General features: G+C 48.4%; 1 protein-coding gene across 3 annotated transcripts; it reads right to left on the bottom strand.

Moving 5' to 3' along the window:
• Positions 1-542: 542 nt before the first annotated feature.
• LOC101516897 (histone H2A.V) lies at positions 543-13827 on the bottom strand. 3 transcript variants are annotated; one of them, XM_004582236.3, is made up of 5 exons: positions 13673-13826; positions 7663-7740; positions 4479-4592; positions 1335-1464; positions 543-789 (listed from the first exon to the last, which is right to left on the bottom strand). In XM_004582236.3, exons 1-5 carry the CDS (start codon positions 13673-13675, stop codon positions 728-730), a joined length of 387 nt encoding a protein of 128 aa, XP_004582293.1. In that variant the 5' UTR covers positions 13676-13826; the 3' UTR covers positions 543-727. The 3 variants fall into 3 exon arrangements, with proteins under 3 accessions (XP_004582293.1, XP_058534207.1, XP_012781561.1); XM_058678224.1 differs by lacking the exon at positions 4479-4592 and having other exon boundaries at positions 13673-13827; XM_012926107.2 differs by lacking the exon at positions 7663-7740 and having other exon boundaries at positions 13673-13796.
• Positions 13828-27797: the final 13970 nt, after the last annotated feature.

The raw sequence follows: 27797 nt of genomic DNA, 5'->3' as shown, positions 1-27797 counted from the left end.
ATGTCATCTAAGATTTAATATCTTAAGGTATTAAAGCTATGCTTCCAATTTAAGATGTTTTTTAAAAGATTTTTTTTTTTTATTGGGAAGGTAGAGAGGAAGATCTTCCATCCACTGGTTCACTCCCCAAGTGGCCGCAATGGCTGAAGCTGAGCCAATCTGAAGCCTGGAGCCTCTTCAGGTCTCCCACACAGGTGCAGGGTCCCAAGGCTTTGGGCCGGCCTTGACTGCTTTCCCAGGCCACAAGCAGGGAGCTGGATGTGAGGTGGAGCTGCCGGGATTAGAACCGGCGCCCATATGGGACCCGGAATGCCTAAGGCGAGGGCTTTAGCCGCTAGGCCATCGCATGCAGCCCCCAATTTTAGATTTTTAAGATTACTCTGAATTCAGAAGATGAGGATTTAAAAGTTTCAAAAATTCAAGGATACAATTCCCAATTCTTCATTAACAGAACAGTTTTGAGACAAATAATTTTTTAAAAAACGGTTTATCAGTTCTATTTTTGTATAAAAGACAAACCTAGCCAATCAACACAACTGTCACCACATGAAAAGGTACTTTTATCAAACTTCTCAGTCGGAGAACATACAAAGGTTTCTTTTATCCTGTCTATAGCAATTGTCTATGCTTTTCCATGACCTGTTCTTAAAAACCCCACATACGCCCACTATTTCTTCTGTCCCAGTCACAGTACAGAGGCAGGTGGGAGCTGCGTGAGAACGCCCTCTTAAGCAGTTTTCTGCTGTCCTTTCTTTCCAATCAGAGATTTGTGGATGTGAGGGATCACACCTGAAATAAAATTTTAGAAAATTATCATTAGAAAAGCCCTAATTGGCTGCATCTTAATAATCGGTGACTCAAACAACGTTATAAAGCATGAGATCCGCCTAAGCACCTTTCCCGGCTTGGCCCCACGCGAAGCGCCTGCAGGGCTGCCCTCCACCTGTCAACAACCAGGTGACAGCAACAGGGCTCCCCGAGCAGGCCGGCCGGGCGGGCGCCATCTGCCTCACCTTCACTAACCTGTAACTGCTGCAATTCTCTCATCCCCCTCAAGGATCTCATGTCAAACAATTTCTTAAGATAATTTAAAAGAGATGGGGAATATTTTAAGCATCAGGTTTAAATAGCACATTAAAAATTAGACAAACGGCTAAAATAAAAAAACAGTATTATATGACTAGCAGAGAATATCAGATTATTATGAACAGATGACTAACTGTAGTAGACTTCACAGAATGAAGGAACTTATTTTTAGTTAATCAACCGAATGCACTGGCTCAATGCTCTGATACACTAGTCAGACCAATAACAACACTGGCTTTAGTACATACCACCCCCAGCTATGGTCGCCTTGATGAGGGAATCCAATTCTTCATCACCACGGATGGCGAGCTGCAAGTGACGCGGCGTGATGCGCTTCACCTTGAGGTCCTTGGACGCATTGCCAGCCAGCTCCAGCACCTACAAGCACCCAGGGGTTAACCCGTCAGACGGAAGCTAACAGCGTTGCGTTGCAGCTAAAGGATCCATTACGGTCAGACCATTATGCCTCCTGTACGTGTAACACAAATGATGAATAAAAACTCATCTTTTTTCCTTGTATTTTTCTTTTTTTTTTTTTTTTAAAGATTTTATTGTTATTGGAAAGCCGGATATACAGAGAGGAGGAGAGACAGAGAGGAAGATCCTCCATCCGATGTTTCACTCCTCAAGTGAGTCGCAACGGGCCGGTAGGCGCTGATCCGAAGCCGGGACCAGGAACCTCTTCCAGGTCTCCCACATGGGTGCAGGGTCCCAAAGCTTTGGGCCGTCCTCGACTGCTTTCCCAGGCCACAAGCAGGGAGCTGGATGGGAAGTGGAGCTGCTGGGATTAGAACCGGCGCCCATATGGGATCCCGGGGCTTTCAAGGGGAGGACTTCAGCTGCTAGGCCACACCGCCGGGCCCTTTTCCTTATATTTCTATGTAATGCTTTTTATCATTCTCATTCTCTAATTTGCCCCCTTTTGATTATCTGCAACAAAGAGAAACTTCACTCCAATCCGGGGCCAGCAGTGTGGTATAGCAAGTTACTGTGCCATCTGCAAAGCCAGCCTGTCACCTGAACACAGGTTCCAGTCCTGGCTGCTTCATTTCTGTCTCATCTAGTTCCCTGACAATTCGGGAAGTGACGGAAAATGTGCAAGTCCTTGGGGCTCTGTCATCCATATGAGATGCAGATGGCAAGTTCCAAGGGCTTCATTTCAGCCTGGTTCTGCTCAGGAAATTAATCAGAAGGTCAAAGATCTCTTTTCTTTCTCTTTAACGTCTAAATCAATACACACATCTTGGAATAGTATCCTTCAGCCAAGATCTTAAATGTAAGAAAAAAACATATATTTATATTTTAAAAATGCTTTCTTTTTATTGCCATGGGCCAGGACTTACTCCAGGCCTCCTACTTGGGCGATAGGAACTCACTTGCCAGAGGAGCAGGTGCTTGAAACAGGAACTCGGATGTGGAAAGTGAGTCAGGGGTGGTGATCAAGGAATGTTGTTTAATATCCCAGGTAGTCTATTTTGTAGTCCATTTCCCTTGGTGACTAGAATTTATTTATTTGTAGAAAAGTCCTTATTTATTTTTTTTAAAACTGAGGGGTACAGAAATAGAAAACCAGGCAACTCCTGTGTGCTGGTGCTTGCCCCCAGCTGCCCCCCATGGCTGGGCTGGGAACTCAGAAACCCAGGTGCTGGAGGCACCCCTGTCACCTCCATAAGCCACGAGTCAGAGCTGCGGAAGGCCACAGACATGCGGACATGGGACACAGGTGTCCACCGCAAGCGAATGCCTGCCCAGAAAAGTACTTACTCTGTCTGTGACATCCATAGCCCTGTAAATCCACAGGAAGTAAGCCAGAAGCCTAATAACGGACATTTTCAATAAGAGACATTTCAGAGCCTTAGGTACAAAACTGCATTTTAAAATTATTAACCTTTGGGTTCAGCACAACGGCCCAACTGGCTAATCTTCTACCTCCAAGTGGTGGCATCCCATGCGGGTACTGGTTCAGGTCCTGGCTGCTCCACTTCCCATCCAGCTCCCTGCTTGTGGCCTGGGAAAGCAGTCAAGGACAGCCCAAAGCCTTGGGACCCTGCACCTGCGTGGGAGACCCGGAAGAGCTCCTGGCTTTGGAACGGCACAGCACCAGCCCTTTGGTTGTTTGGGGAGTGAACCAGTGGATGGAAGATCTTGCTTTCTACAAATTTGCCTTTCCAATTAAAATAACTAAATCGATCTACCTACGTACCTACCTACCTACCTATTTAAAGCCTTTGGTGGAAGTAATACATAAATTCCTCTAGAGGAAATCATTTAAGTAGAGCAGTATTTTTTTTTAAAGAATTGTGCTTCGCCACATGTATAGTAAAATTGAAACAATTTGAAAAGCAGCATGAATAAGAGATCTTCTGTCTGTTTATACCTCACACGGTCACAACAGCTAGGGCTGGGCAGGCTGGAGCTGAGAGCCCGGAGCAGCATCTGGGTCTCCCGCGTGTTGGGGCCATCTGTCCTGATTCTCCCGGGCACATCAGTCGGGGACTGACCGGGTTGGAAGTGACACAGCCAGGACTCTAACTGGTGCTCATATGGAAAGCTAGCACTGCAGACAGCAGTTTACCCTACTGCACTATACCGGCCCCAAACTAGGTAACTTTCTAAAGAGTTTGCAGCTAAACAGATAAAAACTGTAACACTAGGAAGAAAAGCTTCTCAAGTAGAACTACAATGCATACACACATCTTCCTCATGACACAGCAAGACTAAAGTACTGTAATTACTGTTCTATTTCCAACGAGACATGGTAACTTGGTGAGGTTACGGAAATGTGAGCATCGAGAGCTGACAAACACCCACACCCCTCAGCCTCGGTCCAAAGCACAGGCTCCAGCTGCAGCACCCGCCCCTACGGCCTCACCGCAGGCTGTCCCAGCGCTCCCCAGCGCTCCCCAGCCTGGAGCACCTGCTTTCCGGAGGGACCAAGGCTGCTACAGGCCTGCTCTGGGAGCCCCACTTTCTGAAATGTCAATGCAGCATGTACTGCCACACAGAGATCAATTAGCTTCAAACTTTAACCTCACAATACATGTATGATTTTTACATATCATCAATCCTTAAAATAATAGGAGGCTTTGTTTTGCTTCATGTTTTTTTCTTTGTTTGTTTGTTTTGGGAGGCTTTGTTAACATCAAAAATCTTGCCTATTGATAATCAGTTCACATTAGAAGTGGGATACTGCTTTGCTAATATGCTCGCTTAACCTTACAAACAAGTACACCAAGGTTCTTTTTGCTACTCCCCTGGGTGCTGAGCTGAAAGATAGCATGTAAGCCTGCGCTAGTACAAGCCAAAGAACAGGCTGTTCGTGTGTAACAGGTCCTATGGCCACCCAGTGCACAACACCGTGTGAGCTCCCACCCGCAGACAGCCCCACACACCTCAGCCGTGAGGTACTCCAGGATAGCTGCACTGTACACGGCAGCCGTGGCGCCAACCCGCCCGTGGCTTGTGGTGCGAGTCTTCAAGTGTCTGTGGATGCGGCCCACAGGAAACTGAAAGAGAGGGCTCCGTGAGAAGACAGTACCAAGGCTGAACAACATCAGGCCTGCAAACATAGCAAGCTAACTCCATGGGCCCCAACATCCCCTGTGGGTGCCAGTTCTAGTCCTGGCTGGTACACTCCAGTCCAGCTCCAGCAGAAGATGGCCTAGAGCCTCAGGCTCCTGCACCCACCTGGCAGATGGAAAAGAAGCTCCTGACTCCTGGCTTTGGACTGGCCCACTCTGGTTGCTGTAGGAATTTGCAGAGTGAACCAGTGGATGAGAGATCTCTGCTTTGCTCTCTCTCTGTAACTGACTTTTCTGTTTTCTGTAACTGACTTTTTTTTTTTTAAGATTTATTTATTTTATTACAAAGTCAGATATACAGAGAGGAGGAGAGACAGAGAGGAAGATCTTCTGTCCGATGATTCACTCCCCAAGTGAGCACAAGACCGGTGCTGCGCTGATCCGAAGCCGGGAACCTGGACCCTCTTCCAGGTCTCCCACGTGGGTGCAGGGTCCTAATGCATTGGCCTGTCCTCAACTGCTTTCCCAGGCCACAAGCAGGGAGCTGGATGGGAAGCAGGGCCATCGGGATTAGAATCGGTGCCCATATGGGATCCCAGCGCTTTCAGGCGAGGACTTTAGCCGCTAGGCCACGCTGCCGGGCCCTCTGTAACTGACTTTTAAGTAAATAAACCTTTAAAAGATGAGTTTATTGTGGAGCAGCATATTCTTTTTTAAATTTTTTTTTAAAGATTTATTTATTTTTACTGCAAAGTCAGATATACAGAGAGGAGGAAAGACAGAGAGGAAGATCTTCCATCCGATGATTCACTCCCCAAGTGAGCGCAACGGCCGGTGCTGAGCCGATCCGGAGCTAGGAGCCAGGAACTTCCTCCAGGTCTCCCACTTGGGTACAGGATCTCAAAGCTTTGGGCCGTCCTTGACTGCTTTCCCAGGCCACAAGCAGGGAGCTGGATGGGAAGTGGAGCAGCCGGGATTAGAACCGGCACCTGTATGGGACTCGGAATGCCTAAGGCGAGGGCTTTAGCCGCTAGGCCACGCCGCCGGGCCCGGAGCAGAATATTCTAAAATCCATTCGCAAACTAATAGTTTCCAGAGTCTGTGTGTATATCCTGGAAACTGGCTCGCAATAGTTAACTTACACAGGACAGAGAAGCCACACGGCACTGCTGTCCAAGGCACACTCAGCATGGCCACACTGCCGGGGGCCGCCAGCCTCACTGTCTTTCGCTCAGTTGAGAGCTGACCTGTTCGCTCTTCTGCCACTGGGCCTTTCTACCTTGTATGCTCTTGCTTCCAAAGGGCCCAACTGTCCGTCTGTGTGCTGGGACTGCGCTCCTTGCTTCACAGCCCTGTCACCGCAGCAGCTCAAGGCTCCCTCTGCAACCTACTGTCCTCTGCAGACGGAACATCAAACTTCTCAGCACACTCATGACGACTAGTTCTAGTTACAGTGTAGTACTTCCTTTCTGAAGACAAAATTTAAAGGCACATCTTAAGTCCCGTACTTCCTGGTCAAACAATACTCTTATTTAAACACTTACTCTCCACTGATTATGAGCTTTTTTTTTTAAAGATTTTATTTTTATTGCAAAGTCAGATATAGAGACAGGAGGAGAGACAGAGAGGAAAACCTTTCATCCTACGATTCACTCCCCAAGTGACCACACGGCTGGTACTGCGCCGATCTGAAGCCAGGAGCCAGGAGCTTCTTCTGGGTCTCCCACACACGGGTGCAGGTTTCTCAAGTCTTTAGGCCATCCTTCACTACCCTCCCAGGCCACAAGCAGGGAGCTGGATGGGAAATGGAGCTGCCGGGATTAGAACCAGCACCCATATGAGATCCCGGGGCGTTCAGGGCAAGGACTTCAGCAGCTATGCCACAGTGCCAGGCCCTGATTATAAGCTTCTGAAGAGTGGGATCCTGAGTATGGTAAGCTGTAACATACAGCAGGATCTCAGCAACATTTCTTCTTTAGCTTCAGAAATGTGTTCATTGTTAAAATCAATAAAAATATCCTTGGCTGCTGCAAGAGTAAAGCAGACACATATAGCAAAAAGGCACTGCTGCCGGGATTAGAACCGGTGCCCATATGGGATCCTGGCGCGTTCAAGGCAAGGACTTTACCTGCTAGGCTAAGATGCCAGGCTCTGTAAAAAGATCTTTGTTGGGCCCGGCACAGTGGCCTAGCGGCTAAAATCCTCGCCTTGAACGCCCCAGGATCCCATATGGGCGCCAGTTCTAATCCCAATGGCCCTGCTTCCCATCCAGCTCCCTGCTTGTGGCCTGGGAAAGCAGTCAAGGACAGCCCAAAGCTTTGGGACCCTGCACCCAAGTGGGAGACCTGGAGGAACTTCCTGGCTCCTGGCTTCGGATCGGCACAGCACCAGCCGTTGCGCTCACTTGGGGAGTGAATCATCGGACAGAAGATCTTCCTCTCTGTCTCTCCTCCTCTCTGTATATCTGACTTTGAAAGGAAAATAAATAAATCTTAAAAAAAAAAAAAAAGATCTTTGTCAATTTGCCTTTTAGTTAAAATAAATAAATAAATCTTAGAAAAAAGACTGCTTCTATAATGTAGGAGTAATGTTTACTAATCCAAAATATTCTGAGGGTGTGAGTTAAAGTTGCAATGGTTTCAATATATAAATAATAAAAATATTTAGTGGTTCTGAATAGATTACACTGTTCAAGGAGGAAGGGCCTCGGGGCAATGCATGCAGAGATGTGCTGGTGAGTTCATCACCGTCTCCTTAAATTCCAGCTCATTCTGAAAGTCAATGCAGCGCCAGACACCTTGCAAAGGACAAGCAAGCCATGCCACACTCCTGTGGTAGGATACAATCAGAAAGGACCTCGGCATACAATTATATTCTTAACATTTAAACAGAATAAAACTACTACAACTTCATTAAGACCTTTTACAACTTGTTTTTGTTTAGAAGAGAACACAGTGAAGTCTTGACTAATGAAGCAGACCTTTTGTAATGGAACCTTCCCTGCATTAGTGAACCAAACACGCCCGTAATGAAGATGGCAGCACGGAGCCTTTACCTGCAGCCCCGCTCTCTGGGAGCGGGACACCGCCTTAGCCTTGGCCTTTCCGCTGTCCTTGCCAGCTTTGCCTCCAGCCTGTGCAAAAATTGAAAACGGGAAATTTCTGTAAGATGAAAACTCCTTGCCTTTCACACTGAAGAATGTGCAAGTCAATATAATTTTATGCCCGATTTTGTATATTGCATAATCTCTTTATAAATTTTTTTTTAAAGATTTATTCATTTTTATTACAGCCAGATATACACAGAGGAGGAGAGACAGAGAGGAAGATCTTCCGTCCGATGACTCACTCCCCAAGTGAGCCGCAACGGGCCGATCCGAAGCCGGGAACCTGGAACCTCCTCCGGGTCTCCCACGCGGGTGCAGGGTCCCAATGCATTGGGCCGTCCTCGACTGCTTTGCCAGGCCACAAGCAGGGAGCTGGATAGGAAGTGGAGCTGCTGGGACTAGAACCGGTGCCCATATGGGATCCCGGGGCTTTCAAGGCGAGGACTTTAGCCACTAGGCCATGCTGCCGGGCCCTCTTGATAAATTTTTTATTGGGAAGTCAGATAAACAGAGAGGAGGTGAGGAGAGACAGAGAGGAAGATCTTCCGATGGTTGATTCACTCCCCAAAAGCCCCAATGGCTGGAGTTGCGCTAATCTCGAGCCGGAGCCTCTTCCGGGTCTCCCACGCCGGATCAGGTCCTAAAGCTTTGGGCCGTCCTCGACTGCTTTCCCAGGCCACGAGCAGGGAGCTGGATGGTCAGCCAGGCTTCTAGGATCAGAACTGGTGCCTGTATGGGATCAAGGTGCATGCAAACCGAGGACTTTACCTGCTAGGCTACCACCTTGGACCCTAAATGATTGCTTAAAAAGTAAACATAATATGTTTTGTTTGCACAGAAAAATTCAGAACTTAGCTGTCTTGGGATGAATAAAAAAATCCTGTAAAAATTAAACACCTCTCATATGATCCAGTAATTCCACTTCTAGGTATATGCCAACTGAAAAGTAAGTTATTTGTCTACCCACGTTCCACCCAAGCATCATCCACGAGGGCCAAAAGCAGAATCAATCCACTGGTGGATGAACGGGTAAGCAAAATGAAATACGTACTTATAATGGAATAGTTTTAAAAAGAAATTCTGGGTCTGGCACTGTAGCACAGCAATTTCAGCTACCACCTGCTACTCAGACATCTGAGAGCCAGTTCACTTCTCGCCTAGCTCCCTGCTGATATTCCCGGGAAAACAGTGGAAATACCTCTAGTATCTGAGTTCGTGCCCACCCCTAGGCCAGGAGGGTGTGCCCAGCTGCTTGCGTCAGTCTGGTGCAGCCTGCACTGCTCCCGAAGCGGCAGTGAACCACAGGGTGGAAAGCACTCCTCTCGGCCACTCTGTTAAAGAAATCTTAAAACTGCAAGATGAGGGCCTGGCCCAGCAGCCTAGTGGCTAAAGTCCTCGCCTTGAACATGCTGGGATTCCCACATGGGCCATGATTCTAATCCTGGCAGTCCCACTTCCCATCCAGCTCCCTGCTTGTGGCCTGGGAAAGCAGTGGAGGACGGCCAACCTTTGGGATCCTGTACCAGTATGGGAGACCCAGAAGAGGGTCCTGGCTCCTAGCTTCGGGATCAGCTCAGCTCTAGCTGTTGTGGCCACTTTGGGAACGTATCAGTGGACACAAGATCTTCCTCTCGGGCTCTCCTGTATATCGGCCTTTCCAACAAAAATAAACAACGGCGCCCAGGGAGGCCAGGCCCCGAAAGGGAGGGGTGTCCTGCGGCTGCTGGGGACAGAGGCGTCAGCTGAGCAAGTAGGCAAGTTCCACAGGACAGCAGTGACAGTTGCACCAAGTGAACAGACTGATCACCACTGAGCTACGCTTCAATAAGAGGTTTAAAACAGATATTTGGCTATATACACTTCATCGCATACACAAAAAGGATGTCCACTTTTCTTTTTTTTTTTTTAAGATTTATTCATTTTCATTGGAAAGGCAGATGTACAGAGAGGAGAAAAGACACAGAAGATCTTCCTTCTGATGATTCACTCCCCAAGTGACTGTGATGGTCAATGCTGTGTCGATTCAGAGCCAGGAGCCAGGAACCTCCTCTGGGTCTCCCACACAGTTGCAGGGTCCCAAAGCCTTGGGCCGTCCTTGACTGCTTTCCCAGGCCACAAGCAGGGAGCTTGATGGGAAGTGGAGCTGCCAGGATTAGAACCGGTGCCCATATAAGATCCGAGCGCGTTCAAGACAAGGACCTTAACTGCTATGCTATCGCACCGGGCCCCACTTTTCTTCTTCTTTTTTTTTTTCTTCAGTTTTTCCCTCTCTCTCTCTTTCTCTCTCTTTTAAATCATTTTATGATACAGTTCTATAGGCCTTGGGATTTCCCTTGCCACCTCCACAAGTCCCTTCCCCCACAGAGTTGCCCCACATCATCACGACAGCACATCATCATAAACAGTCACATGGCAGCACTGTGGGCATGGGCAATGGACGTCCAAGTTTCTATGAAACGCTACTTTCAACTGACAGAAATTACTTCTCAAATAATCTTTTTTTGGGTAAGATTTATTTTATTTTTATTGCAAAGTCACATATACGAGAGGAGGAGAGGCAGAGAGGAAGGTCTTCCTTGTGATGATTCACTCCCCAAGCGACCACAATGGTTAGAGCTGTGCCAATCCGAAGCCAGCAGCCAGGAGCTTATTCCAGGTCTCTTACACGGGTATAGAAACCCTTGGCTTTGGGCCATCCTTGATTGCTTTTCCAGGCCACAAGCAGCAAGCTTGATGGGCAGCGGGCAACCAGATTAGAACTGGTGATGATATGGGATCCTGGTGCGTTGAAGTCAAGGACTTTGGCCACTAGGCCACCATGCCAGGCCCTCAAATAATCTTAATGTCCACTAGAAGGAGAATGGCCAAAGAAATTATTGCATAACAGTGCAAAGGAGTGGGCCTGGCTCAATGGCTCAGTAGTTAAATTCTCACCGTGAAACCACCGAGATCACATCTAGACACTGGTTTGTGTCCCTCTGCTCCCTTTCCCATCTAGCGCTCCGCTTGTGGCCTGGGAAAGCAGTCGAGGTCCAAAGCCTTGGGACCCTGCACCTGCATGGGAGACTTGGAATAAGTTCCTGGCTCCTGGCTTCGGATCAGCTCAGCTCCGGCTGTTGTGGCCTTTTGGGCAGTTTACCAACGGACTGAGGATCTTTCTCTCTGCCTGTCCTTCTCTCTATAAATCTGATCTGCCTTTCCAATAAAAAGAAATAAATCTTGGGCTTGGCAGCTTGGCCTAGTGGCTAAGGTCCTCGCCTTGATCCCATATGGCCGCTGGTTCTAATCCTGGCAGCTCCACTTCCTCTATGTCTCTCCTCCTCTCAGTATATCTGACTTTGTAATAAAAATAAAATAAATCTTTAAAAAAAATAAAAAAGAAAAAGAAAAAATAATAAATAAATCTTTAAAAAATGCAAAGGAGGGCCCGGCAGCGTGGCCTAGCGGCTAAAGTCCTCGCCTTGAACACGCCGGGATCCCATATGGGTGCCGGTTCTAATCCCGGCAGCTCCACTTCCCATCCAGCTCCCTGCTTGTGGCCTGGGAAAGCAGTCAAGGACAGCCCAAAGCTTTGGGACCCTGCACCCAAGTGGGAGACCTGGAAGAGTTCCTGGTTCCCGGCTTCGGATCAGCGCAGTACCGGCCGTTGTGCTCACATGGGCAGTGAATCATCGGACGGAAGATCTTCCTCTCTGTCTCTCCTCTTCTCTCTATATCTGACTTTGTAATAAAAATAAATAAATCTTAGAAAAAAAATGCAAAGGAGTTGTTATCTCAACAAAGGAGGTGAAAATCTATGGCAATACAGATGAAGCAGCAAACAATATTTCTATATCCAAAAGGCATGCACGTGCAATGAGCTGTTCTTTATGTAAAAAGGGGGTATTTGCAGAATATATATGCTCACTTACATTTCTAAAAGCTGACTTACTTTAGAAAAGTTATTTACTATCAAAAGAGAAAACAAAGGACCTGGTTTAAGAAAATTTATTTTCCGGTTCCTGTCCTGGCAGCCCTGCTTCCCATGCAGCTCCCTGCCTGTGGCCTGGGAAAGCAGCAGAGGACGGTCCAAGGGACCGTGCACCTGCCTGGGAGACCCGAGGAGTCCAGGCTTCAGTGTGCTCCAGACTCACAGCCACTGGGGAGTGAGTCAGTGGATGGCAAGTCCTTCTCTCTGTCCTCTTCCTCTAACTCTCCCTTTTAGAGAAAAATAAAGCTTTTTTTTTTTTAAAGAGTTGATTTATATTCTTTGTTAAATTCAACAAGACGGCTGATTTCAGTTTAGTGGGGACATTTTTACCAGAACACCATGTGGGTGTGTATTGTCATGCGCTTTGTTCAGCGAGGAGCGGAGAAGGAGGCTTCCCCCCAACCTGCTCCCGGAGCGAATCGCCCGCAGAGAGGGCACAGAGGCTGGCACAGAGGGCACAGAGGCCCGCACAGAGGGCACAGAGGCCCGCACAGAGGTCCGCACAGAGGCCCGCACAGAGGTCCGCACAGAGGGCACAGAGGCCCGCACAGAGGGCACAGAGGCCCGCACAGGGCTCGCACAGAGGCGGCTGCTCCAGCCTTTTCCATCCCAGGGACTCGGCATTACATTTCCACGCTGGAACAGGTTCATAGGCCCTCCGAGGTTAGCTCCATTGCCGGATATGCTCACTGTTCTTAGAATCCCGCAGCCCTCACATCTCCATTTTCTCTAGTGGAAAACATCCGAGCCTCTTGGCTGGCACAGGGTGGCAATCTTAACACCATCTGCCTGGCACTGCATTTGCAAACAGGACCTTTTCATTGCAAGCTTCCTTAGGCTTCCCATTTGATCCCGCTTCAGATCTGCTACTATGAGCACGTCACTTACCTGCCTTTTAAGGAAGTAACAGAAGCAGATTTTAAAGCCTCGATACAGAAAACGATCACTTTTAAGAACTGAAGTCTTGACAAACTTTTTTTCCTACTCAACAAAATTACAGCTGTATACTATCAAACCTGTCAATATAAGATCACACAACAAATGGATTTTTTTCTTTCTGCAAATCCCTTCAAACTGTGTATACCTTCCCAAGTTCACATGCTCATTTTAATAGTTTGCGGCTGACCAGAAACAACCTGATCAATTAAGCTTCCAGATTGAGAGAGCATTTTCCTCAGAAATACTTGGAAAATGGATATTAATATACTTTCCTATTAAATTAACAGCAAATCGTTACGTCTCAAGTTTAAAATCTTTTTTTTTTTTTCAAGTTTAAAATCTTAACATCAAGAAAGACAATCCAATGTCTCCCCATTCGGGCTTGTGTTAATGCTACTGGCATGTGGGTATAAATATGTAAAATAACGTGTCACTAGAGACTGAGAACTATTTTAAAAAGAGTCACCTTGAAAGTTACCTGCAGGAGCAACTAAGTGGATGCAACCTGTGCCGCGGTGTGTGCCTGATGCACCTTCCGACGAAGCACTGTCAAATAATAAACTACCCACGCGGTCTGGACAAGTTTCGCAGAAGCCAACTCTCGTCCTCTCCACCGGCCGAGCGGCCGCGATCGCAGCAACGCCCGCATCCACCCGTGCTGCCCACGCACAGCCGCGGGTCCAGTGCGCCCCTCGCCCACGGGAGCCTCGCAGGGACGCGGGCAGCGGCTCTGCCCTCCGGCCCGCCACACGCCCCCTCTGCGCAGCGAGCCCCGCAAGCACCGCCGGCGACATTACGTAACCAGACAGCTCCCCGCACTTGCACCTAGTGCAGCGCTCGCCTCGGGCGTCCCGGGACGGCCGGGTGGGCACCGGCTGGGCGACTCCGCCGGCCGGCCCAGCGCACACCCGATGGCGCACAACGGGGTCCCCGCCGCCCCCCGACTCCACAGGTAGCGGCGGCGGGGCAGGGCCCCCCCCGCCGCCCTGTCTCTGCTTTCCACCGTCCCTGTCGCGCTCCTTGGGCGCCACACCGGCCGGCCGTCCTCACCATGGTCTCGGCCGACTTTTCCTCTGCGCGGCCGTGAACCCTCCGTTGCCGCCCGAGCCGCTCTCGCCGCTCTCGCAGCCCCGACCACTGCCGCCGGAGCCGGACAATACCCTGGGCCCGCCTCGTTCCACGGCGGCCAATGGCCTCCAGCTTTGCTGGTTTGAACCCCGCAAATTACCCAATCGCACTCCTCCTTCTAGTGAGACTCCGCCCTCCCAGCACCTCCTCCCTAACGGCTGTTTGTTTTTGCACACGGCACGCGGAAGCGGGGTCTTTAGCCCCAACACTGTTATGTTCGCCGCCTCTCTCAACGCGCCCAAGCTTTGAAGGACAGAAGAACGGACCAATAATAGTGCACACCAAATAAACGGAATCCAACAAAAACATCGCCCGTGAGCATGGGAGGCGGGCCTTCGAGATTGACAGCAGGCTTTGCCAATGGGGCGGAGCGAGTTCAGGCGGCTGTAGCTTTCCCGCCCATTCTCGGCATTGGGTCGCCCGGTCCTCCGACTTGTGTGGGAGGACAACGGCGTGTGTTGCTTAGCCGGCTTGCGGAGGCGCGGGAGGGTTGCTCCGTGGCAGCCGGGCTCTTCGCGCAGCGCGGCCAGTAGCGTCGGCCGCTTTAGTGCCGGGCGGGTGTCGCGTCAGGGCACTTGCTTTCCTCGGGTCCTTAGGGTGAAGTTCAAGGAAACTCCCCGCGGGAAAGCGAGAGCTGAGGTGGAACTGCCTTCCCGTGGCGGAGGTTCTGGAAGTGAATGTGCGTGAACGCACTTGGCCGCGGGAGCGTGTCCCGGCGACCTGGTTGTGCCGCTTGCAAAGGTCCTTCGTCGTGGCCTCACGTCTCAGCCCGGACGACACGAGCTCCAGCTCGCCGCGGAGGACACGGGCTCAGGCAGGCATAGTCACTGCCCCGTAGATAACCAGGATACAAGCCCGAAATAATGGCTTTTCTTTGGAAAAGGCTCATCTGTTTTTGGAATGGGTAAGATCATTCCCGTTGACCAGATCCGCAGGACACAAAGGGGCTCCTTGGAGAGACTGCCCCGAGGCTGCGGCGTCACGCGCTCCCCTGTCGCCCGCACAGCGCGCGGGTGTGAACCTTAGTTGTCGCTATAGCTTGATCGCGGGAACTCGTAACCCCGTGTTCTGTTGCTCTAAATTCCATTGTAACAATGCAGCGCTCTGTAAACTGCTGTACAACCTTTAAGAGATAGTTTTTTTTAGAAATTATCTTTTGGTCTCTCTTGTAAAGCACTGGCGTACTATTTTCCTATTTGAAAGTTTATTTTTTGGACGGGTACGCTGGCTCCACACGGTAATCATCCACCTGCTATCGCCAGAATCCCACACAGGCACTGTCCCAGTCCTGACTGCTCCGCGTCCAATCCAACTTCCTGCGTATGGCCAGGAAGAGTGGCAGAGGATGGCCCAGTCCTTGGGCCCCTCACCCACGTGGGAGGCTAGAAAGAAATGTATTTGTGCGAAGTTTTTCTCTGCAGAAAAGGTGGTGTGACAGGGAGAAATGGCTCGGTTTCTAATAGGAGGCTTAACTGGCTGTGCCACAACTCCAGCCCCTAAATTCTCCTGAAACATTGTGTGGACGTCCCTGGAGAGGCTGAGGACCAATCAGCAGCTGCCTGCTTCTGCGTGGGACCAATGAGAACGCAGAAACTACCTCCCTTTTTCTTTAGATTTGTAATTCCAGAGCAGGGACCATGGCCAACAATCCTTAGGTTTTCTCTGCTAGGCTTTGCCCCTCACCCCCGGGACGGGTTGGGGACTGGAGGAAAACAGACTGAAGGAGGGAGATGGACTTGAACCCGCTTGTCCCTCCGAGCCACACCAGGCAGTTCACAGGCTCATCGCCATGGTGCTAGCAGTTTCTCACATGATGACAGCTGAATCCATTTTTTTTAAAATAAAGATTTATTTATTTTTATTGCGAAGTCAGATATACAGAGAGGAGGAAAGACAGAGAGGAAGATCTTCCGTCCGATGATTCACTCCCCAAGTGAGCCGCAATGGCCGGTGCTGCGCCGATCCGAAGCCAGGAACCAGGAATTCCTGCTGGACTCCCACGCGGGTGCAGGGTCCCAAGGCTTTGGGCTGTCCTTGACTGCTTTCCCAGGCCACAAGCAGGGAGTTGGATGGGAAGTGGAGCTGCCGGGATTAGAACTGGCGTATTCAAGGCGAGGTCTTTAGCCGCTAGGCCAACGCTTCGGGCCCCCCCACCCCCTTTTTTTAATACTTGTAAAACCAGCCTCATTTTTGCCAACACCCTCACCAGCACTGGCCAGCTTCCTTGTGGAGGATTGAGTTCCAGTTCTACAGGGCTCCTGAAATTATTCCTTTGTTTCTGAGAGATAGTTACTAGTTGCTACCTTCATATTATGCCTTGAATTTCTTTGTTATCTTAAAATATGGTAAGTACAGCAAAATTGCAGGATATAAGACAACTATATGGGCAGTGTGGTGATGTGATAGGCTAATCTTCTGCCTCCCATATGGCACTGGTTCTAGTTTCAGCTGCCACACTTTAACCCATTTACCTGCTAATGGCCTGAGAAAACAACAGAGGATCTTACAGGCTTTGGATCCCTGCACTCATGGGAAACTCGGAAGAAGTTCCTGGCTCCTAAGGGCTGGTGTGATGACTAATTGATCCTCTGCCCAAAAGCCCAGCATCCCACATGGGCTCCAGTTTGAATCCCAGCTGCTCCAGTTCCCTTCCAGTGACCTGCTTGTTGCCTGGCAAAGCAGCACAGGATGGCTCTGGTGCTTGGACTCGGCCCGTGTGGGAGACCCGGAGGAGGTTCCTGCCTCCTGCCATGGGATGGACGCGGGTCTTGCCATCGCAGCTGTTCGGGGGAGTGAACCAGCAGATGGAGAGCTTTGTCTGTCATTCCTCTTTGTAAATATGCATTTCCAATGAAAAAGCCTAAAAAGGAAACTTCCTGGCTCCTGACTTCTCATGGGCCCTGCTCTGGCTGTTGTGGCTTATTTGGGGAGTAAGCCAATGGATGGAAGAGTTCTCTGTTCCTCTCTGTGATTGTCAAATAAAATTAAAATTTTAAAAATTGGCTATGTTGTATCCACCAGTAATGATCGAATAGTTCCAACTAAAATAGCATCAAAGAGAATGAAATGCTTGAATAGATTTCATAAAACATGCAGGAGACTTTGAAAACAATTTGGGTTAAAATGATTAAAAAAAGTATAATCAGGGCCCGGCGCAGTGGCCTAATGGCTAAAAGTCCTCGCCTTGAACACACCGGCATCCCATATGGGCACTGGTTCTAATCCTGGCAGCCCAGCTTCCCATGCGGCTCCCTACTTGTGGCCTGGGGAAGCAGTCAAGGTCAGCCCAAAGCCTTGGGACCCTGCACCCGTGTGGGAGAGCCAGAAGAAGTTCCTGGTTCCTGGCTTTGGATTGGCACAGCACCGGCCATTGCGGTCACTTGGGGAGTCTCTCTTCTGTATATCTGACTTTACAATACAAATAAATAAATCTTTAAAAAAACACCTGAGAGCATCATCCTAAAAGGCATATGGAGATGCATGAGAACCATAATAACCAAAATGATCTTGAAAAAAGCAAAGCTGTCGGATGGCCTGTGTTGCAAAGCTGCTCCCTGCTGGTTCTTCAGGTTTGTGTCTTACTGCTCCGATTCCAACCGAGATTTCTGCTAATGGCCTGGGAAAAGCAGTGGGTGATAAGTACTTGGGCTCCTGCAACCCTGGGGAGACCTGGGTGAAGCTCCTGCCTTGTGGCTTTGACTTGGCCCAGCCCTGGCTGTTGTAGCCATCAGATGGTACATGGAAGATATAACCCTGTTTAACTTTGACTTTCTTTTTTTTTTAAGATTGATTTATTTTTATTGTAAAGTCAGATTTACAAAGAGGAGAGGACATGGGAGAAAGATCTTCCATCTGCTGGTTCACTCCCCAAGTGACCACAGCTGCTGGTGCTGGGCCGATCTGAAGCCAGGAGCCAGCAGCTTCTAGGTATCCCACGTGGGTGCAAGGTCCCAAATGCATATGCCATGATATTTCAGAGTGATATTTCCTTTGTTCAGCTTTTTCCTTTTTGTAGAATGAAGTTTCATGTCTTCCTGCTTTCAAGTATTACCTTCTTTAAAAGTTTTATTTTTTTAAAGGTTTACTTATTTTTTTTTTAAAGATTTATTCATTTTATTACAGCCAGATATACACAGAGGAGGACAGAGAGGAAGATCTTCCATCCGATGATTCACTCCCCAAGTGAGCCGCAACGGGCCGATGTGCGCAGATCCGAAGGCAGGAACCTGGAACTCTTCCAGGTCTCTTATGCGGGTGCAGGTGTCCCAATGCATTGGGCCGTCCTCGACTGCTTTCCCAGGCCACAAGCAGGGAGCTGGATGGGAAGTGGAGCTGCCGGGATTAGAACCGGCGCCCATATGGGATCCCGGGGCTTTCAGGTGAGGATTTTAGCCGCTAGGCCACGCCGCCGGGCCCGGTTTACTTATTTTCATTAGAAAGGCAGCTATACAGAGAGGAGGAGAGACAGAAAGGAAGGTCTTCCGCCCAATGATTCACTCCCCAAGTGACTGCAGTGATGAGAGCTGAGCTGATTTGAAGCCAGAAGCCAAGAGCTTTTGGGTCGCTCACGTGGGTGCAGGGTCCCAAGGTCCCAAGGTCCCAAGGCTTTGGGCCGTGCTCAACTGCTTTCCCAGGCCACAGGCAGGGAGCTGAATGGGAAGTGGAGTTTCCGGGATTAGACCCAGCTCCCACATGGGATCCCAGTGCGTTCAAAGCGAGGACTTTAACCACTACGCTATCACGCCAGGCCCTTTTTTTTTTTTTTTTAAGCATCGCTTTCATAGTTGAGAGGAATGCACACCCTTATGGGCCAAGTATTGTCTTTTGTTTTAAAGATATGTTTTATTTATTTGAACAGCAGGGTTACAGAGTAAAAGTGAGAGAAAAGTAGAGATATGTCTGCTGGTTCACTTCCCAAATGGCCACAGCATCTAGGCTTGGGCCGCACTGAAGTCAGGAGCTGGGGACTTCCTCTAGGTCTCCCACACTTGGGCCGTCCCTCACTGTTTCTTTTGGTACATCAGCAGAGAGATTGGAGGTGAAGCAGCTTGAATTCCAACCATTGCCTTCCCTTCTGTGGTGCCGGTGCTGCAGGTGGTGGAGCATTGTAAAGGAACTTTCTTTAGAGCTTCCGGGAGCAGTCAGATGTGTGCCCCTCATTTGACATTATGCTTTTCTGACGGACTGCTAGCTCTCTTTTTGATGTAACTGCTGCATTTTTGTTTAAAGATACAAACTGAACATTTTGTCAGCTCCAGGTTTCTTCCTCTTTGGTGAACAGAATTTAGAAGAGAAGCAAATGTGCAGGGCCCAAGGCTTTGGGCCGTCCTGTGCTGCCTTGCTTGGGACCAGCAGGGAGCTGGAAGGCAAGTGGAGCATCTGGGACCTGAACCCGTGGAATGGGTCCTATGTGAGATCCTGGCACTGGCAAGGGGAGAATTTAGCCGTTGAGCCATCGTACCGGGCCCAAGCAACGGTTAATGGGAATATTATTGGACTGACATTTTGGCATAGCTGGCAGAGCCGCACTGTCGGCAGTCCCTGCATTCATTAAAACCGCCAGTTAAAGTTCTGATCCAGCTCCCTCCTGCACGCCTGCGAAGAGCTACCCACATGGAAGACCTAAAGGAAGTTACTGGCTTCGGCCTGCCCCAGCCCTGGACATTGCAGCTATTTTGGGAGTGAACCAGAAGACGGAAGAGCCCTCTTTCTGCAACTCTGCCTTTCAAATAAATAAATCTATTAAAAAGTGTGAAGTTTATATTACATAAAAATCAGCTCTAAATAGATCATAGCCCTAAATCTAAACCCAGAAACCATTGAACTATTAAAGGAAAATAGGAAGCACTCTGCAAGATATAGGAACAAGGAAAGACTTCTTCGAAAGAACGCCAAGGGCCTATGCGATAGTGTAGCGGCTGAAGTCCTTGCTTTGAACACGCCCCAGGATCCCATATGGGCGCCAGTTCTAATCCCAATGGCCCTGCTTCCCATCCAGCTCCCTGCTTGTGGCCTAGGAGAGCAGTTGAGGATGGCCCAAAGCCTTGGGACCCAGCACCCATGTGGGAGACCTGGAAGAGCTCCTGGCTCCTGGCTTCGGATAGGTGCAGCACCGGCCGTTGCATTCACTTGGGGAGTGAATCATTGGACGGAGGACCTTTCTTTCTGTCTCTCCTCCTCTCTATATCTGACTTTGCAATAAAAATAAAGTAAAAATCTTTGAAAAAAAAAGTAACAAAGTGAAGAAGCAACCGACAGAATGGGAGGAAATTTTTGTACACTACACAAGTGATAGGGGACTAATATCAAGGATTTACAAAGAGTTTCAGAATCCCAGGGACAGTAAAAAAACAAAAAAACCCAAAAAAACAATGCCTTGTACAAAAAGGAAATGAACAGACATTTTTCAAATGCACAGATTCAAATGGCTAGCAAACATAAGAGAAGATGCTCAGGCTCCCTAGCCTCAGGGAGACACAAATGAAAACCACATTGAGGAACCACCTAACTCCAGTGAGACTGGCCTACAGTCAGAGCTCAACTAACAACACTGCTGGTGTGGATGTGGGGAGAAAGGCACACTCCTTCCCTGCTGGTGGGAGTGCAGGCTGGTACAACCACTGTGCAAATCAGTATGGAGAGTGCTTGGAGAATTGCAAATAAGTCTGCCATGTGACCCAGCTATCCCACTCCTAGGAATATACCCAAAAGAAATGAAATCTGCATATGAGAAGGGGATCTGTACTCCTATGTTTGTAGCAGCAGCACCATCCACAATAGCAAAATTACGGAAACAATCCTGATGTGTATCCAAAGAAGAGTGGTTAAAGAAACTGTGGTACATCTACTCCATGGAATATCACTCAGCTGTTAAGAATGGAATTATGCTCTTACTTCAGCCTCCTTTCCCCACTCCCTTTCCCCTCCATCCTGTTCCTCCCCCGCTGGAATAAACCTCCTAAGATACAAAAAAAAAAATGGAATTATACCATTTGCAACTAGATGGTCCCAACTAGACACCATTATGCTCAGTGAAATAAGTCAATCACAAAAGAACAAATGCCATGTAGTCTCTAATACAGGGAAACCATCATGCAACGTGTAACTTCCATAACCTGTTCCATACTGTTTTTTGTGGGGGAGGGGCTCGATCCTATGTGTTTTGATGTTTTTGATTTCAGTTTCATTTATTCCAAATATTTTCTTTTCTCTTGTCGAATCCATCACAGACCCATGGATTACACGGTAGCATCATTTACTCAAGAGACTTGTGTTTTCTTTTTGTCACCCGTGTGTTTGTTACTCTGGCACTTTTTTTCATGGTGTTGTAATTTTGTTGTTGTGGCTGCTGTTCTAATTCATGCCAGTTGTTGACCTTATTTCATGGCTTCTCATATATGTGAATGTATAGTGATGGAGTACTCGGGACTACCATATCCAGATGCGGGGATACAGTGCAATATCAATCCCTGCTTGCAAATCAAAGATGGACTCCCAATCAAACTGTTGGAAACGTGTAGACAGTGGGATGCTGGACTGTCTGACACTGCACCAGCACTGTCAGGGCACACGTAGATGGCAGACTGATGGAACCCTGACTCCTTCTTAAGGACTATGCTATTATAGCAACATGGGGAAAAATCTGTCGGGGGGTTGGAGATTGGGGTGCAATCCCAGTCTACCAAATTGTACGACAAAATTCAAAAATTCAAAATAAAAATTTAACAAACAAAAAATTGTGACAGTCTGCCTCCTTCCCCAGTTTGAACTCCCCCTATCATAGGACTGGAGAGAGGTGTCATGTAACCACCCCTCTTCCAAGTCAGGAGAAATAGGGCAGTGGGGAGGGCCGCACTCTCCCTGTGGACACAAAATGCAGAAACATCTCTCGCCCACCTTCCCCTCTCTGCCCACTCTATCTCTGAACGTGTGTCCGCGATTTCCTCACCTTTTAAAATGAACTTGAGGGCATGGTAACCTAGTAGCTGAAGTCCACACCTTGAACGTCACACGCCAGCATCCCATACGGGCGCCGGTTCTAATCCTAGCGGTCCTGCTTCCCACCCAGCTCCCTGCCTGTGGCCTGGGAGAGCAGTGGAGGACGGCCCAAAGTCTATGGATCCCTGACAATGAAAGAGACCCAGAAGAAGCTCCTGGCTCCTGGCTTCAGCCTGGCCCAGTCCTGGTGGTTAAGAACATCTGGTGGGGGCCTGGCATAGTGGCTAGGTTAAAGTTCTTGCCTTGGGGCCCGGCGGCGTGGCCTAGTGGCTAAAGTCCTTTCCTTGAATGCCCCGGGATCCCATGTGGGTGCCGGTTCTAATCCCGGCAGCTCCACTTCCCATCCAGCTCCCTGCTTGTGGCCTGGGAAAGCAGTTGAGGACGGCCCAAGGATTTGGGACCCTGCACCCGCGTGGGAGACCCGGAAGAGGTTCCAGGTTCCCGGCTTCGGATCTGCGCGCATCGGCCCATTGCGGCTCACTTGGGGAGTGAATCATCGGATGGAAGATCTTCCTCTCTGTCTCTCCTCCTCTCTGTATATCTGACTTTGTAATAAAATAAATAAATCTTTAAAAAAAAAAAAGTTCTTGCCTTGAACGTTGGGATCCCATATGGGCGCCAGTTCTAATCCTAGCGGTCCTGCTTCCCACCCAGCTCCCTGCTTGTGGCCTGGGAGAGCAGTGGAGGACGGCCCAAAGCCTTGGGACCCTGCACTCACACAGGATGCCCATCGGAGGTTCCTGGCTCCTTGCTTCAGATTGACTCAGCTCCAGCCATTGTGGTCACTTGGGAAGTGAAACAGTGGATAGAAGAAGATCTTTCTCTAACTCTCCTCCTCTCTGTAAATCCAACTTTGCAATAATAAAAAATAGAATAAATCTTTAAAAAAATTAATGAAAATATGTATTTAAATGTGTTTATTTTGGTTCAAAATGCTTAAATGCATGCGTATCCTAGACTCACTAACTCATAGAACCTGGCTTAGCACCATGAAATATATTTGAACTCTGAAGCAATAGCCCTGCTTTTTTTTTTTTTGCAATTAAAAAGAATTTTTAAATAAACTTTACATAGTTGATTAGGGCACAAAGGGTCAAGGGCTACAGGAAAGTAGATAAGACCATTGCTTCCACATTAATATTATTATTTTTTTCTGTATCTGGCGTAAGGGGAGAGATAAAGGGAAAAGCCTCACCCAGCCTCCCACCCATCCTAGGTCCCAGATGTGGGGCATGCTCCGAGGGTCCTGCTCATGCAGTTTTGATAGTTCAACATTTCTGAATTGCTGCCAATCTCACAGTTCCAAGCATGATGAAACCTGTTCAGAATCTACTGGCTGACAGTCTCTTCATGGTTGGGGTTCTGAGATCAGCAATTCAGTTGGAGGGATCTCCAAAGAAACTTTGTCTGAGGTGATCCTGGACCTGATTCTTGCATGTGCTTGCCAGGACAGGGTCCGGCACAGTCCATCGCCCCAATTAGCTTATGCACATGCTGGTGGTTGCAATTGGTGGGTCAGTTCTGTTTCCAGCTCTGTCTTCCATGCGAACCAATGGGTGTTGCTGTCCAGCCTGATCCTATCCACTTCATACGTGGCCCTCACGCAAACCATTGGGAGCTGCAGCCTAGTCAGGGCGACTCCCCATAACCACCACCAGGTCTGTCCCCTGCCCTGGTTCCCATGCTTGCCACTATGTACTGCAGACTTGTTCAGTCTGTCCCACATCCCATTTAGCTCTCATACATGTCAGTGGGCATTGAAGCCTAGTGTAACCCAGTCTGCCCTGCTACCCAGCCCATACACATACTGGAGGGTGTCGTTCTGTCTGGCCACTCCTGCCCCAGTCCTGGTTTTCATGCTAACCAGTGGGAGTGGTAACCCAAGAGGGAGGAGCCCACTATTTCCCTACTAGGCCACTCCCACTCTTGGATTATGCACTTTCTAGGTGGTTCTGCAGTTTAACTTGACAGAATTAGCCCCCAGTGCCAGCCTCTGCCAGCTACTAGATGGGAACGCACTTAGGATGCTGATGCTTCTAGGCAGAGGATTAACCTGTTGAGCCATGATGACTTTGGCCTCCGGGATAATTCTCCAGTCAGCTTCCTTGGTTTGTGTAGCCTGGGGAGTCTCCATTGTGGGCAGGATGGGCCTGGTATGTAGCATAAACACACACAAGGCCAATTCTTGTTGGAAGGACTTGCACTCACACAGGCCAGCGCAGGCCATCATGTTTTAAAAGCAAGCATGTGCTTAAGGAGTACCCTTAGGATTTCCAGTGAACAAATCTGAACCTCAGCACAGTGGGTTCCTTGGTCCCAGCCACTTGGCAACATTGAATTCACTTTTCTGATTTCTGTAGTGGGTCCCAAACTGTGTTCCTTGAACAGCAGCTTCAGAGTTGCCAAGGAACTTATTAGAAATGCAACCCTGACTCCCCTCAGACCTGCTGAGTCGGAGGGAAGGTGCCCGTGCTCCGCTCCCAGGTTTGGCTCTAGACTCCAGCTTCCTTACTCAGAGGATCCAGGAGTGTCCTGGGTCTCCCTTGTGAGGATCCAAGACTGAAGTGTTTGGAACATGCCCTGCTGCTTCTCCAGGCTCATCAGCAGGGGTGCTTACACTGGTGCTCATTAGATGCCAGCAACAGGCTGCTGCTTAGCTTGCTGCACCACATGCCGGCTCCAAGACTTTGATATGCCAATGCTGCTGGTTCCTTCCAAAACTTTTTATTTTTATTGCAAAGTCAGAAACACAGTGAGGAGGAAAGACAGAGAGGAAGATCTGTTGTCTGCTGATTCACTCCCGAAATAGTTGGAGCTGAGCCGACCTGAACCCAGAAGCCTGGAGCCTCTTCCACGTCTCCCGCGTGGGTGCAGGGTCCCAAGGTTTTGAGCTGTGCTCTTCTGCTTTTCCAGGTCACAAGCAGGGAGCTGGATGAGAAGCAGGGCTGCCGGGATTAGAACTGGCGCCCATATGGGATGCCAGTGAGTGCAGGGCAAGGACCTTAACCACTAGGCTACTGCAGTGGGCCCATATTTCAAACCTTTCTTGTTCCATTAACAGAAGTTCCCGTTTTTCTTTAGCCCTGCATCTACACAGAGCTTCATGTCTACCTAGTTACCTCAGCCTAATTACTTCAAGAGAAGTAACCTTAATCTTATGTAGGTCCCATGAACGAAGGTCCACTTTCTCAATTTTCTTTATAACTGACTTATGGGTGTAGAGCTGCTTCCGGGGATTCCTCACTGGTGACTGGTCCTATTTTGTTCAGAGGTTATCTGAGTAAAGTCTTGCACAGCCCAAAGGGCCAGCCATACTGTCCAACAAGACAGGCTGGAAAACCCGCTGGAACCAGCTGTTGCTGAGTGGGTTTTACTTGTTGGCACAGTGGAGAGGAGTCTAGCCCACACACTAACACACTGCGGTAGACGAGAATCGGAGGGGAGACAACGCGTGAATGAGCACGCCAGGCTTTAGGGAGAGGTAGAACTCCTGCTACCCAGGAGGGAGAGCTCTGCTCACTTCTGAAACTTGTTTTCCAGAGGCCAAATTACACGGTGACGCCATTGTTCACACAGTAGGTGGAACACAGGCATGTTACTTGACCTGAACATGTTTTTTTTTCAGTCCTTTATTCTGGTGGGGGAGGCAGCCACGGGGTAGAGGGAAGGTGGGCGCAGGGAGAGAAATTCTTAACCTGAGAATGTAGACACATTCCTGAAGGTAAAGGGTGCCTGACAGCAAAAGGCTGGGAACCTTTTGGCCAGGAACTCTGGGCCCAACAGTTTGTTCCATTAGCAAAGGAGTGGTGTTCGACATAATTTACCCCTAGGCAGCCACAATGCTGGCAGATAATGAGAACACATCTGACAGTTGTGTAAATAAGACTTTAAGGGAGGCGAGTTGTCCAGGTTAAAAGTCAAAGCAAAGTGTAACTGGCGATTTTGATTTCCTTCAGAGATGGGGCTCTGCAGGGGCGAGAACTGGCTGTCCTGCAGATCAAAGAGGAAGCTCACCGAACTCCACCCCCATCTGTGGCCCCGGAGACACGCAAATAAGACGCGGTAGCACAACACTGTCATCCACTTTTCCGCATACTTTATTTGTTACAAACATACAATTTTTAAATATAGACTGTAAAACTCCATTTGCAAAAGTCTGCTATTGTAAGGAGTGCACACCAGCAGGAAGGATTCTTAGACTTTTTCTCTATGAGTTTTTCTGTCAGTTTTGCTAGTTAGTGGTAAATACGGGACCCGCCATTTTACAGACCTGTCTGAAGCTTCTGGCTGTATTCACATTGCTCCTTTGAAGCAGCCCTGCTTGTCTCACAGTTGGTCAGATCTGAGCTTCAACCTACAGGCAGTGAGATCAACAGCCCGTCTGGACTCTGCTTCGGAACGGTTTTCGGGAAGTTTGCTTTCTGAATGGGTACTGCACTTCACGGATTTGTTTGAATTGCCTATGCAGCTCTATGCTTGTTAAAGTGCATTCTTCTTTTAAAAAATAAGCAAGAGGAATAATCTTTACTCTTTAACCAAGGTACTTAAAAAATGAGCTTTTTGGTCTCTCAGCAGATATTCCCAAATTGATCCTATCACTACAAATTTTAGTGTTTTATTTACAGACGTTTATAGGGCTATGGGTGGAGGGGACCTTACAAAATTCAAGGTGCAGCTTCTTTTGAAGCAGAACTATCAGTTCTACAAATTCATACATAGGAATACACACTTAGTGTACAATGCATAAGCATGTGGGTATTCATAAAGACTGAAGACATCTCCCCCCAAACCCCATTTTAAAGTACTTTTCAATCTAAACTTTAATTGTACATCTAAAACAGGAAGCTGTCTCCTGCTATTAAGATTTGGTTTTAATTAATTCAGATGACTTCTGTAGATTCGCTCCTGGCAGGACATCGGTCCCAGCTTGGAGTGAAGAACCCAGCTAACAGAAGCTATGGATACGCCTGGCAGTAAGAATTCTAAAAGCTGTGTCTTCTGGATCCGTGAACAGCAGACAGCTTTAAACAATGATCTTGGAGAAGATCTGAGGGTCCAAAGGGAAGAACTTCAGCAAAAGGCTAAGCTGGGTTCCTATTCAAATGCTGATGCCACTGAGAGAGATGTGTGTGCCATCAGCACGGGCCACGCCAGCCAGTCTCCCAAGTTTTTGCCCAATTTACTCATGTTAAAAGTCCAGAGCTTTTGTCTGGGGAGACGCACAGGTGGGCAGAGCTTATGGCTAGCATCTTACTGGTGTAAAATACAACTTCCAAATTCTTAAAACACAAATTTGTTCAGTGATACAACCCATCATTCGTCTTGGGATTCTTCCTCCTTCTGAAAAGGAATTTAGAAGGGTAAGAAGCAAGCCACTGGCCATGGTGTTTCCAAACACAATCGATTTTTCTCACCAGCCCAATCTTGTAACACAGGTTTAGACTGTACGTGAAATATTTTGCCTCTAAGACAGCTAAATCAATTTCCCTGAATTTGTTGAAGAAAGGTTTTAGCTTCTTATCCTTCTGCCCTCCCTTTATTAGCAGTCCTACTGAGTACTGAAACTGTTGCCACCTCCCGTCTACACAGGGTTCCACCTGTCCCAGTTGGAATTAAGGAGGCAGGGGTTAGATTTTCAAATTAAAATTGTATTGATGGTACATTCCCTATTTCCAATAGGAAATATAAAACACACTCATAGACTTTAGATTCAGGTAGATACCAAGTGGGGATCAGGAGGGTTATAAATATTCCTGATGTGATACTATTTTCATTTTCTAAATTTTAATTTTCAGTAGTGGCAATGGGGCTGCATTTATGTAAGTCTGTTATATCCATCGGAAACAAAGCTAGATTTTCCAACTGAGGACCGAGAATGGTGATTTTAAACAGATGATTTCAGCCAGCCACAGAACGCACCATTCCAGCTCACGAGTCATCTCTTGAGTGTCTGGGGCTACCATCTGGCTGACAAGTGATGACTGTGCATGGTAAAATCATAAGAAATTTTGAACAGAGGATGGGATATGTCCTTTTTTGTCTCTATTTT

The sequence above is a fragment of the Ochotona princeps genome, chromosome 20 (assembly GCF_030435755.1).
Source record: "Ochotona princeps isolate mOchPri1 chromosome 20, mOchPri1.hap1, whole genome shotgun sequence".
Taxonomy (NCBI): domain Eukaryota; kingdom Metazoa; phylum Chordata; class Mammalia; order Lagomorpha; family Ochotonidae; genus Ochotona; species Ochotona princeps.
This window is presented reverse-complemented; position numbering and strand designations above follow the sequence as displayed.

Coding starts and splice junctions, on each gene's coding strand:
- LOC101516897 (XM_004582236.3), bottom strand. Junction 4,593..7,662: donor CCCAGAGAGCGGGGCTGCAG/GTAAAGGCTCCG, acceptor CCTCTCTTTCAG/TTTCCTGTGGGCCGCATCCA. Junction 790..1,334: donor GGCGACCATAGCTGGGGGTG/GTATGTACTAAA, acceptor ATTTTATTTCAG/GTGTGATCCCTCACATCCAC.